Source organism: Gossypium raimondii, chromosome 4 (assembly GCF_025698545.1).
Source record: "Gossypium raimondii isolate GPD5lz chromosome 4, ASM2569854v1, whole genome shotgun sequence".
NCBI classification, from domain to species: Eukaryota; Viridiplantae; Streptophyta; class Magnoliopsida; order Malvales; family Malvaceae; genus Gossypium; species Gossypium raimondii.
In genome coordinates this window covers 43,913,615-43,927,671 of record NC_068568.1, presented here as the reverse complement: position 1 = coordinate 43,927,671, position 14,057 = coordinate 43,913,615, and the positions used below count along the sequence as shown (strand labels likewise).

General features: G+C 32.0%; 1 protein-coding gene across 5 annotated transcripts; it reads left to right on the top strand.

The window, feature by feature from the left end:
* Positions 1 to 6,932: 6,932 nt before the first annotated feature.
* LOC105780543 (ARF guanine-nucleotide exchange factor GNL1) lies at positions 6,933 to 12,825 on the top strand. Of its 5 annotated transcripts, XM_012604933.2 has the most exons (4): positions 6,933 to 7,129; positions 7,333 to 7,475; positions 7,987 to 8,806; positions 8,882 to 12,825. In XM_012604933.2, exons 3-4 carry the CDS (start codon positions 8,084 to 8,086, stop codon positions 12,449 to 12,451), a joined length of 4,293 nt encoding a protein of 1,430 aa, XP_012460387.1. In that variant the 5' UTR covers positions 6,933 to 7,129; positions 7,333 to 7,475; positions 7,987 to 8,083; the 3' UTR covers positions 12,452 to 12,825. The 5 variants fall into 5 exon arrangements, with proteins under 5 accessions (XP_012460387.1, XP_012460388.1, XP_012460385.1 ...); XM_012604934.2 differs by lacking the exon at positions 7,333 to 7,475; XM_012604931.2 differs by lacking the exon at positions 7,333 to 7,475 and having other exon boundaries at positions 7,984 to 8,806.
* The last annotated feature ends 1,232 nt before the right edge of the window (positions 12,826 to 14,057 follow it).

Genomic DNA, 14,057 nt, shown 5'->3' with positions numbered 1-14,057 from the left:
GAAATTTTGCAAAAAATTCCTTGAGTCTTCAGTTTAGTCTCGATTTATTTCTAGCGCGTATTTTGGGCCTCGAGGGCTCACACAAAGGACAATATGAATGATGATGAATAGTTTCTGTTATGTATGTTAAATGGTATGAGATATTTGTATTTCATCTGAAAAGCCTGGTAATACTCCGTAACCCTGTTCCGACGACGGATGAGGGTTAAGGGTGTTACAAACTCATAATTCACTTGAATTAACATAAGGTAAGTCATAATACATGAACAACACCATTTAAAATCATCGTTTTCATGAACATAGATATACTTTCATTGAACATTTCCTTTTCAATCCTTTTCATAGATTCATGACATAAGCCATTTGAACACTTATCATTCCTTTCCTTTTCATGTTCGTTGAACCATAGAATAACATTGGATACGTGGAAAAGCTCACACAAAGTGTGCTAATTAAACATATAACATTTCCTTTCCTTTTCCTTTACATCGTTGCTCATACAAGCTGTGAAATGGGTTTGCTCACACAAGTTGTAGGTCAAAACGTAAGCTACACGATGCTACTCACACAAGCTGTAGAGTATCCGTAACAAATGTAGGATCTCAGCCATCGGTAGGACATTCAAGACCAACACTCGAAACAACCCTAATGACATGTCATTGTATCCTACGTATTCCTAAGGTTCAAACGGGGTTTGATAATCATCGTAACATCATTGGATTTTCACCATTTAATTTCATGGCAAATAACACATGAATATATAGATCAATATAACATTAAGACGTTATTTAATCATACGAACTTACCTCGACAAACAAAATGTAAAAACGTAGTCGATCAATTTGAGGCTTTTGCTTTTACCTAATCTAAATCCGTAGGAGGTCTATCTTGATGTAAATAGATAAATTTAATTCATTTAATAATTCCATTACTCAATTCAATCCATAATTCATATTTTTGCAAACTTAAAATTTTACCCATAACATTTTAACTTCTTTACAATTTAGTCTTTAAGCTCGTAAATTGAAATTTAAGTAATTTCATTCTTAAATCATGCTAGCCGAATTCACTAGGGACATCTACCAACTTATGCAAATCACCATTTCATGAATTTAACATAAAATTTTATTATTTTAAAAATAAGTCCCTAAATAACAATTTCATCAAAAATCCCTTTACAAAACTTGTTTATTTAACAACAATAACTCATAATATTCCATCAAACACCAAAAATCATGCAAGAAAATTCATGGAAAAAATCCTAACTCTTTAAAAAATTTTCAAATTGACCCCCGGGCTAGCTAGATTAAGCTAGAACGATTTTGAAAACATAAAAATCACTAAAAACTAACCTAAAAAATGATCACATGCAAGAACATTGCTAGCCGAATCCTCAAGGTGTTAAAATGGAGGTTTTCTTCTTTATTTTCGGTGATTAAAATTCTTTAGAAAGATGATACCTTATTTTACATTATTTTTGTTTTAAGTTAATTTATTAATTTACAAATTTAACCTTTATTTAACACCAAAATTTCATTAATACATAGTCATATACATCCGCTAACCTCATGAATGGTCTAATTACCATATAAATCCTTTCATTTTAAAGTTTCATAGCTATTTAACACCTTTAGCTATTAGAACTCCACTTTTGTTCTTTTTATGATTTAATCCTTTTCACATAATTAAGCATGCAAACGTCAAAATTTCTTAACGAAATTCTTATACAACCTCACTAACATTCCAAAGACATTAGAATAATAATAAAATTAAATTTTACTTGTCACGTTTGTGGTCCCGAAATCACTATTCTGATTTCACTGAAAACGGGCTGTTACACTTACATTCCATATTAAACACTTAAGGCATCGTCTAAACATTTACCAAATAGATATATGCATTCATATATGATCACAAGTAATTCATCATTTCATATAAGCCATTTAAGATTCAAATTCATTTACACAATTCAACCATTTGACCATTTTTAATTCACCAATCTAAGTTCAAATATGGACATGATCATGTAATATGTGATAAGTGCTAAACGTAACATGTTTTAACCTCATTCTTAATGCGTTTTTGGGTGATTATTTGATGTTAATTGTGAATTTATGCTCCTAATCCTTTAAATTCATGTTTTTATGCTTTATAGAGCATTTGGGAGCAAAAGAAACGAAAAACGAAAAATGAGAGTAAGCTACAGAAGCCACACGGGCTGACCCCTTTTACACAGCTTGTCCACATGATTGTGTGAGCCACACGGGCTGCCACACGGTCATGTGACAGGCTGCATCGATTTCATGAATTGGCACTCTGAATTGCGGGAAAACACAATTTTTAAGGTTTTCGGGCATTCTAAGACGTATATATGACAAAAATAAGAAAATATGAGTGAGTCATCATAGAATATTCAAGAAAACAACTCGAAAAACACCATTGAAGCCAATTCTGAAGCAGATTTCCATCAAGATTGGAGATTTCCAATTGATTTCTTAGGAGATTATCATGAGTTTCTTTCTTTCTTTCAGTTATATTGCATCTTAGGTGTTTTTATTTTCAAGCATGAACTAATTTTCTTAATACTTAGGGGAAATGAACCCTATGATGAATTCTTTCTTTTGATTTTTATTTTATTCAATAAATACTTAGATTTTTTTCTCAATTATGTATGATTAATTCTTGGTCTGATATTTCTAAATTATTGATCAATGTTTGATGTGCTTAAATTAGAGGAGGAATAGGCCCTGTTTAAAAGTAGATCTTGCGTAATTGAGTGGAGTTGCATGCAATCATAGAAATAGCACAACATAAATCGATTTAATGCGATAATAGGGGTTTTAATTAGAAAGAAATTTCAATTAATTAACCTAGAGTCAGTTGCTCTTACTCTCAAAAGGGATCTTAGCATAATTTAGAGATTTCGACAGATCAAGTTACTAAGTAAAGAAATTGCATAATTTAGATTGATAATGAAAGATGAAATCTAGGGGAATTCTTTCCTAGGTATTATTTCACTTCTTGGTTATTAATCATTTATTTTTGTGATTTGTTCTTTGTTGTGTTCATTAGTTAATTAATTTAGTTAATTTTAGTTTTTCGTCAATCACTCAATTTATTCAGTTAAATAATAGAAAGACAGTAATTACTAGTACTTTTAGTCTTCATGGGAACTATATCTTTGCTCACCGTAGCTATACTATTAATTGATAGGTGCACTTGCCTTAGTTAGATTTTTAGTTAGTTTCGTGGACATCAATACGCAAAAATTGACTCAACCTAGGTACATGTCATATGTTTAACCAAAATGAGACTATACAAACATTGTTGAGCCAATGGTCATTGCGTAGATGCTGGAATTACTTCTCGTAACCTTGAGATACACCTGTACCTGTGCACGAAATAAACAAATCATATGCTGAGTGATAAAGCTCAGTGGTACTTTCATGATTCAAGATAATTTATCTTAAACATTAGTGTCGAAACCACCTTTTTGAAAACAAAAATTTAGTTGTCGACTTTAAAAATAAAAATTAGAGTCGCCACCGATCCTTTATTAAGGTGTGATCGGCTCACCTTAAAATGATTTTGGTCTACGAATTTTGAGAAAACGAGTTCGGAAGTCAGTTACGCACGAGGAAGGGTTAGCACCCTCGTAACGCCCAAAATTGGTACCAAATTGATTATTTAATGTCTTAGTGTCGAAGATTAAAAAGATTTTTAAAATCAACTCAAATGATGGAATTTGAAAAAGGATAATCAATTGTTCAAGTCATGTGAAGAAATCGAGTCCCAATACGTTAGGGTACAATTCCTCATAATCCCCGAACTTTGAATATCACTTCATTTTATGTGAAAATCTTCATTTTGAGAAAAAAAACATGCCACACCCAATACGTTAGGACACAACAAGTTAAGTTCCCAAAAATGATTTTTACGCTCATGCATTTTGAATAAAGAATATCTTCGGTTATTTAAGATTAACAAAGAAAATCAGAACCCAATACGTTAGGGCTCAATTTCCCTTGAAAACCCCAAACTTCGAATAATGCTTTTATTCAAAAAAAACTTTGAATCGAGAGAAAATAATTTTGATGTATTGACAAAACCAAATATATTTTCCCTTTTTTAGAAAAATGATAAAAAGTTAATATACCTCATAAAACAAATACTTTAACATGAGCTAAATATATATATATTTACAACAAATGTATATATACATAAATACGCACAACATGTAAGTAAATTTGGAAATACGTGTATGCATAATAGAACACATACATATAGGTATACTTATAAAACAATGAAATATGTAAAACCCATAATAACTTCTAAGAAAATATGTATGTTTATTTTACAAAATTACATGTATATGTACATAATAGCAGATTATAAAAACAATAAAATATTTAATGATTTTAAAGGAAAAACATATACGTAAATATATTATAGAAAATATATGTGAACTTTAAATTATAAAATGTATATGCATTATAAGATATGAGAATGGTGAAAATAAAATAATAACAAATAAAATATAATATGTACATGTGAAATATATATATATATATATAATTATGTATATCTATATTTACAAAATAAAGAAATGTGTAAGTATGTATAACATATAAAACATATGAAAGAAAAAAAGAAACAAAAAAACTATACAAAAGAAATTTTGAAAATGTACGAACGAAATATATGCATGCGTATAAAACTTAAAAATATATATATATTAAAAATGCATACATGTACATATAATGAGGCTGGGCATTAAAATATACATGTTGATAATAATAATAATAATAATAATAATAATAATAATAATAATAATAATAATAATAATACAAAAATAACATAATGACTAATTTGAAACTCAAGCAAAATTTAAGAATAAATTTGGAATAAATACAAATATAGGAACCCTATTGAACACGCACAAAACAGAGGGGGATCAAATGGGATATTAACCCTTTTCCCTAAAATGTTGCGTTTCAATGGGGATCCAAATGAAACGGAAATAAAGCGCGTGGCCAAATTTAAGAGAAACAAAGAAATTGATTTAAACACACTTTTAAACACTCAGGGACCAAACGCGCAAATGTACCATCTAGGCCCAAGACGCGCGGATCCTCCCCTCCGGGTCGGGTCACCGCGCGGTTTGCCTTAGCCGAACGACACCATTTCGGTGTCTTTATTTAAAGCAGTTTTTCTAAAAAACAGAACATTGGCAGCAGAGAAAAAAAAAGTTCTTTGCTAGGGTTTTTTAACCCCCAACCCCCACTGCCGCCATTCTCAGGCGAGCCAATTCCCAGCACACCGCCAAACTCCGATCTGAGCAAGGCGAACGTTTAGGGTTTCAGCAAACTAATTTTGCTGGGCTAGGGTTCGAAAAAATGGTTGTTGGGCCATATAGGTTATTGGGTTTGGGCCCAGGCACTATTGGGCTTGTACAAGCAAATGATCACAAAGTATAAATACATTGCTTATCCAATTTATATTCTATCATGCCAAGCAGTTCCATTATCAATTATATATAGAAGCATACATATGGTAATTAGCAAATCAATCCATTCATCATTGCAATAGAATTGACCAATTCATTCTAGATGTCAAATGCCAAAGTCTATATCATTTAAGCATTCCATACCATTTGTGAAACAAATATATATAGCTTATAGCTTTAACATTAAGGCATCCAATTCCATGATCAATTAACATAATTTAATCATTTAGCTTTCGTATTCAAACATGAATTCAACATCCATACACACGTCATTGACATTAAGTCATCCAAATCTCATGATTTATCCACATCATTTACCTTTTAACTTACCATTTAATCCCTTTTTGGAGTCTACCAATCTATTCCTACTGATTTCAGCCTTCAAGGTTCGTTTCCAACCATTTTCATAGTTTCTTTTGTTTACTCTCTTTAACACAAATCACATATATCACGAGTCACATAAAAGCACACATATAGTTCCATATACATTTATCAATTCACAAACTCATAACAATTTCATATAATTCATTTTGATTAGCATATTCTATTATCAATCTATTTCATTACATTTCCAAGTTTCCAATTTCATTTATAATGTTTTGACTGATGGAACCTTAGTAAAACAAACTCGGATACACTGGTGAACTAAGTTGCTCGTCCGAGTTGAAATTACATCAAGTTATCGTTTGGGCTAAACTATGTCACATATTACATGAGAATTCATGACAAGGGTTGGATCTCGTTATATTAGTCGAGAATCTGCAACAAATTCTAGATCTTATTATAATCTATAATAATCTCCAATCAAGTGCACATATAATCCTATTGACATGTTAATCTATTCTAGCCTTTTACTAAGTTTACATGGGCAACATTTATACATATATGCATTGTCATAATTGTAATCATTCTTATTCACCTGTCATACCTGATTTTCGATCGCATTTGCAATTTCTTACCCTGTACACTATTCTATCGCATGACAATCATTTATTTCATTTCATTTCATTTTTATTTAATCCAATTCATATATATAATTTCACATTCAAGATCACAATTTCATTCCAATTCATCATCAGCACACAATTAACTTATACACTATATAACATATTCAATCCATTCTCATATTACACATCATGTTCTTAATAAATCATAATATTTTTAATTTTATTCAATTTAATCCTCGATAATAATATCAATCATAGCAAATCATAAGATTATTATTAATTCATCTCAATATACCATCATAAGTAATTAAATGATAGTATAGATTGATTGATTGATAGATAGTAAATATAAAAAAAAAACAGTTAAATAGCTACAATTTCTATGACATAGAAAATGTAAAAATAATATATATTTCATGAGAAGTTCTAAAAACAGTCAATTTTATATTGGGCCAAAGAAGAACTTTTCTTTTCTTCGAAACCGCGAACAAAATCAGATCAAAATTTACCTTTCAGAAGAAAAAAAGGTCAAATTGCCACTCCACAAAAAAAATTGCAATTTTTCATTCCAACCCCTTACATTCTCCTGTGTAAACCTGAAAAAGAGGTCCAAAATTTCTTTAGTGTTCACTCTTTTCATTATTTCTGAATTTCCAACATTGGAATCCTCGACAAGGTATCACATTTCGTCACTTGATCCATTTTTTCCGACATAGGCCATGATTTAGCCTTCAAGAAATTGATATTTTCAATCATGTCTTCTTTGAAGTTTTAGTTTGAGGCTATTATATTTTTAATTATTTGGGTTAGATTTGGTCTCTGGGATTTCAATTTTGATTCCTTTTCTGACATTTTGATTTTGTAATGTCTTTTTTTAAGAAAAGAAGTTACCATCCCTGGTCCTGGCTCCTATGAGGCATTACAAATTGGCCATCAAAAATATCATATATGAAAAGTTTCTAGCTCCCAGCTGTAGGTGACTCCAGGATGCACAGACCATGGGATTTCCTAATGTCTTTTAGGTCTACACATTGTTTCCTTCATTGGGTCTTTGTTAATTTTCCATTAATGGAAGCTTTAAGGCTGGAAAATTATCTTGTTTTCTCAGTTTGCCTTTTTTCGTCCATTATCAAGTTGTAATCTCAATTTTCTTCTTTTCTATTATTTTCTTTCTTTTTATTGTTACTTTGATTCCAGGTACAACACGCTATGATTGTTTTAACATGATTTAAGTTCTTAATTAATAATGATTTTTATAATGATACTATATTTATGATATTGTATATTACCGGTAATTGATGATTAACAAAATGCTTAATTTTATACATTACGTTTATGCTTCTTCTTATTGGATTATTTGATTATTAAGAATCTGGAAACCTTGCATGCACTGAAATTAGTTGCTTTGTTGCATAAGAAAGGTGAACTTTTCAAACATGAAAATTCTCTCACCTTTAAGGCAGCCTTGGAGAAGGGTTTATATATATATATTTGAATTCATTTATGTTGACATCCTTTTGTTAATTGCAGCAGATGTTATGATTCCACCAGGGTTGGATGTCTTGTTTGCATCGTAGCCAGCCTCATTGGTGAAGTATAAATTTCATTATACTCAGAAGCTTGTTTGAATATGGGGGATGTGACTACACAATCTAGAAATAATGGATTCATTGGAGAAATTATCAAGCCCTCTAGAGGTGCTTTTACATGTATGATTAATTCTGAAATTGTGGCTGTTTTGGCTGTCATGAGGAGAAATGTTCGATGGGGAGTCCACTATGTTGCAGATGATGATCATCTAGAGCATTCTCTCATCCACTCCTTGAAAGAATTGCGGAGAAAAATATTTTCATGGCAACATCAGTGGCAAAATGTTGATCCAGTTGTGTACCTCCAACCATTTTTGGATGTAATTCAATCAGATGAAACCGGTGCACCAATAACCGGTGTTGCCTTATCTTCCATTTACAAAATCTTAACCATTGATGTTCTAGATTTGGATATTGTAAATGTGAGAGTTGCTATGCATATGATTATCGATGCCGTGACAAGTTGCCGATTCGAGGTAACTGATCCAGCATCTGAAGAAGTGGTGCTGATGAAGATACTTCAAGTTCTTCTAGCTTGCATGAAAAGTAAGGCTGCAACTAGGTTAAGTAATAAGCATGTATGCATGATAGCAAACACATGTTTTCGTATTGTTCATCAAGCAAGCTCCAAAGGTGAACTATTGCAGCGGATAGCTCGGCATACAATTCATGAGTTAGTTAGATGTATTTTCTCTCATCTTCCTAAGATTTGTAGTACAGAACATGAAATGGTCAACGGAAGCTCATTAGTTGCTTCAGGAGTGGTAATTTGAAATTTTTGTGGCATATAGCTCGGCATTCAATGTTTCATTTTGTAATTTATGAAAATTCTTTTACAGGTGGGTACGCAGAATGAGAATCACATGAATGGAAGTACACAATTAAAAAGTGGAAATGTGGGTATTGATGAAAGTGAGAATAAGGAGGATGCTCAAAATGGTGAGATATTGATTATGGCGCCTTTTGGGATCCCATGCATGGTGGAGATATTTCAATTTTTGTGTTCTTTGTTAAAGGTCACTGAAAATATTGATATTGGCCCTAAATCGAATATGATAGTGCATGATGAAGATGTTCCACTCTTTGCATTAGGCTTAATTAATTCTGCTATAGAATTGGGTGGGTCATTATTCAGCAAACATCCCAAGTTATTGGCTGTAATTCAGGATGAACTATTTTATAATTTGATGCAATTTGGCTTATCCATGAGCCCACTTATTCTTTCGACTGTATGTAGCATCGTTCTCAATCTATATTATCATTTGCGTACCGAGCTAAAAGTGCAGCTTGAAGCTTTCATTTCATGTGTGCTTTTGAAGCTTGTGCAAAGCAAGCATGGGTCTTCATACCAACAGCAAGAAGTTGCTATGGAAGCTTTGGTTGACCTTTGCAGTCAACAGATGTTTGTGGCCGAGATGTATGCTAATTTTGATTGTGATATAACATACAGTAATGTTTTTGAAGACATTGCTTACATGTTGTCCAAGAGTGCATTTCCTGTGAATGAGCCGCTAGCTGCAATGCATATCCTTGCTTTGAATGGTCTGGTATCTATGATAAAAGGTATGGCTAAGAGAACCTGTAATGAATTGTCTATTTCGGAGGAGGATTCAACAAATTATGAGGGATATGAAGCTTTTTGGACTTTCAAATGTCTGAATTACAATGATCCTAGTTCTTGGATTCCTTTTGTTCGTAAAATGAAACACATCAAGAGAAAATTGACAATTGGAGCTGACCATTTTAATCGAGATCCCAAGAAAGGTCTAGAGTTTCTCCAGGGAATCCATCTACTACCAGATAAGCTTGATCCAGAAAGTGTAGCGTCTTTCTTTAGGTACACAAATGGGTTAGATAAGAATCTTATTGGAGATTTCCTTGGTAATCATGGTGAATTTTGTGTTCACGTGCTTCATGAATTTTCTAGGACCTTTGATTTCCATGACATGACTTTAGATTCAGCATTACGTGTTTTCTTGGGAACTTTCCGATTACCTGGAGAGTCACAAAAGATACAGAGAGTGATTGAGGCATTTGCTGAAAGATATTATGAGCAATCATCACATATATTTTGTGATAGAGATGCTGCCCTTCTGTTGTCATATTCACTTATAATGCTTAACACTGATCAACACAATGCCCAAGTCAAGAAAAAGATGACTGAAGAAGATTTTATTCGTAACAATCGACTCATCAATGGGGGGAAAGATCTTCCTCGCAAGTACTTGTCCGAGCTTTACCACTCTATCTGTGAGAATGAGATTCAGATGATCCCTGATCAAGGTGCTGGTTTCCCAACAATGACATTAAGCCGCTGGATTAATGTGATATATAGATCCAAAGAAAGTGCTCCTTTTATTTTATGTGATTCTCGAGTGCCCCTGTACCATGATATGTTTGCTATCTTGTCTGGCCCCACTATTGCTGCTATATCAGTGGTTTTTGATCAAGCAGAACAGGAAAATGTTTTACAAACATGCATTGATGGATTCTTGGCCATTGCCAAAATTTCAACACACTATCGCTTTGGTGATATATTGGATGATTTGGTTGTATCTGTTTGTAAATTCACAACCCTTTTGACTCCATTGTCTTTTGAAGATGCCATTATTTCCTTCGGAGATGGTCCTAGAGCAAGGATGGCAACCACAACTGTTTTCACCATAGCAAATAGATATGGTGATTGTATCCATAGCAGTTGGAGAAGCATATTCGATTGTGTTTTGAGCTTGTACAAGCTCAGACTTCTGCCTCCCTGTCTAGCTAATGATGCAGCTGGTGAAACAGATTCCTCATCTGATTATGTATGGAGTAAGCCTGATACGAGTTCCTTACTAATATCACGGACAACTCCTGCAGCCATCCCCCGCAGGTCCTTCAGCTTGTTTGGTAGGTTCAGCCAACTCTTATCCTTTGAAGTGGAGGAACCACTGTTGCATCCAACTCATGAACAACTTGCTGCTCAACAGTTCCTTCGAGAGATAGTGCTAAAATGCCACATCGACAATATATTCATGGATAGCAAGTTCCTCCAAGCAGAGTCTTTATTGCAGCTTGTTGAGGCTATCATCTTGGCTACAGTTCAATTCAGCAAGGGAAGTGACATTATAGAAGATGAAGATAGTGCCGTGTTCTGCCTGGAGTTGCTGATTTCTATTACTCTAAATAATCGGGATAGGATTTTGATTATCTGGAAAAATGTTTACAAGTTTATATCAGATATTGTTCAACAGAAGGCAATGCCTTGTGCTCTAGTGGAGAAAGCTGTGTTTGGGCTCCTTAAGATATGCCAACGTTTGCTTCCTTACAAAGAAAATTTAACTGATGAGCTTTTAAAGTCAATGCAACTAATTTTGAGACTTGATGCTCAAGTTGCTGATGCATATTGTGAACCTATTACTCAAGAAGTTATGCGTCTCGTAAAAGCTAATGCGTCTCACATCAGATCCCATTCTGGTTGGCGCACAATCATCTCCTTGCTATGTATCACTGCTCAACATCCAGAAGCATCAGAGTTTGGGTTTGAGGCTCTAGCATTCATCATGTTCGATGGGGCACATCTTTTGCCTTCTAATTATGTTCTTTGTGTGGATGCAGCAAGGGAGTTTGCTGAGTCTTGGGTTGGACAGATTGATAGGTCTATTTCTTCCTTAGAAATGATGGCAAGTTCTGTTGTTTGTCTCGTAAGATGGTCTTACGAAGCCAAGAATACTGTCAACGAAGAGGCTGCTATGAAAGTGAGTAAGGACCTTGGAGAGATGTGGCTGAGGTTATTGCAGGCACTGAAGGTTGTATGTTTAGACCAGAGGGAGGAGGTGCGAAACCATGCTATTTTAATGTTACAACGGTCTTTTGCAGGTGTTGGTGGAATTTACATTCCGAACACTATTTGGTTCCAGTGTTTTAATCTTGTCGTTTTTACATTAATGGATGATTTGCTAGAAATTGCACTGGAGAGCTCCTCTAAAGAATACAAGAAAATGGAAGGTACACTTGTTTTAGCCACAAAACTAATGTTGAAAGCTTTCTTACAATCACTTGAGGAATTGTCACAGCAAGCATCCTTCTGCAAACTATGGCTCGAAGTTCTCGATCGTATGGAGAGATATATGAAGTTTAAGTTCCGAGGAAAGCATAGTGAAAAAATTCATGAATCAATCCCAGAGCTTCTCAAGAATACCCTATTGGTGATGAAAACAACTGGTATTCTCATGCCTAGTGATGATGTTGGCAGAGATAGTCTTTGGCAATTGACATGGCTAAATGTGAAGAAGATACTCCCATCTTTGCAATCTGAAGTGTTCTTGGAACCAGAATTGGAGCAGATGCAAGCAAAACACAAAAAGATATATGGAATTCCCGCAACCAATGAGACGATGCTCATTCCATCAAATGAGACCACAACATGAAGAACATGGTTCTAACTGGAAAAATCCTAGAGTATAATATTTGTTAATATGATGTAAATGGCATTCATACCCTGCATACTATACATGTTTCCCCGTTGCAAAAAAGTCAGGAATCCAGAGCCGAAGCTGCAAAAAAGGAAGTATACATCGAAATTGAAGTTTCATAATGTGGTTCTTGAATCTTATCTTGGTCGGAAAAAAAGCCTTCATTTTTCCACTCTCTGAAATTTCATAGTGTTGGAAAGATTTTGTAGAATGCATTTATTCCACCGTAGGATATAAGCCTATTTTTGTATTGGCACATAAAATTTCCTTATTTGTATACTTTTTACTCATGAAATTACAATTTCTTAGTACATCTAAAATTTTGACAACTTGATGCAAGTTTTTACACACACATTGTATGTACTTTTTTAAAGCTTTCCTTAAAATTTAGTACTATTGGCTGAATGGTTAAATACTTGTATCTTTCTTGGCTTAACTTAGATTCAACTAATTATGTTAAATATATTTTATTTATATAATTATGTTAAATATATTTTATTTTTTAAATCAACTAATTTTTTGATAAATTTTTCTTTATATATAATTTTTATATGTTAAATATTTAGTTTTTTCATGTATATTGTTGGTATTGTAAATTCTAATATTATAAAATCAATTAATTATTTTAAATATAATTATTTTAGTAAATATAATTTTTATATGTGAAATATTTTTTCCACCTACATCGTGAGTATGATAGATTCTAATATTATAAAATCAAATAATTATTTCAAGCATCATTATTTTTTATATTTAAAATATTTAAAATATCATTATTTTTATATGTGAAATATTTCAAATATCATTATGTTATGTGAAATATTTCAATTAATTATTTCAAATACACATACAAAAATATATAATACTTAAATTTACCATCCATATATAAAATCAATTAATTATTTCATATATCATTATTTTTAGTAGATATATATATAATTACTTGATGTTTTTAAAAATAAAATATATTTAACATAATCATATATATATATATAATATTTTTATTATATAATTACATATTTATTATTTTATCTAAATAAATAGAGAATATATTAATTAAAAACATCAATTAAAAATAAAATAAAAACTTAAAACATTTAATTTAAAAAGCAAAAAGGTTGAAATAAGATGTTTAAATAAAGAAAGAAAAAGGAATTTCAACATGGGTTAGTAAGTGAAAGCGTTAAGTGCTTTTCTAAAATGCTACATAACGTGTTTTGTCCTCTCAACATCAAAATGATTTATTTCCTAAATAATGTTAAAAACTGTTTATTTCCTATTTCTTTTAAAAGTAACATTTATAACTAATTTTGCCATCTATATTAATATATTTAATGGTTAAATTTTTTACATAAATAAATAGTTCAAAAATTTTACTTTACTCCAAACTTAAATATAAATAAAACATGAAATATGAATATTAAAGTTATTAAAATATTAATTATAAAAAATATAATAAAAATATGTAAATCCATGTTAATTTTATACTGATATTAGTGGATGCCTTTTGTATTTTTTTTAAAAAAATTGCTTTCATTTCTAATATAAGGAGCAACCTAGT

What these genes read in the sequence shown, in the direction of transcription:
- LOC105780543 (XM_012604934.2), top strand. Translation starts at nt 8,084, where the DNA reads ATGGGGGATGTGACTACACAATCTAGAAATAATGGATTCATTGGAGAA. An exon ending in CATTAGTTGCTTCAGGAGTG is followed by an intron (nt 8,807 to 8,881) that starts GTAATTTGAAAT and finishes ATTCTTTTACAG; the next exon opens with GTGGGTACGCAGAATGAGAA.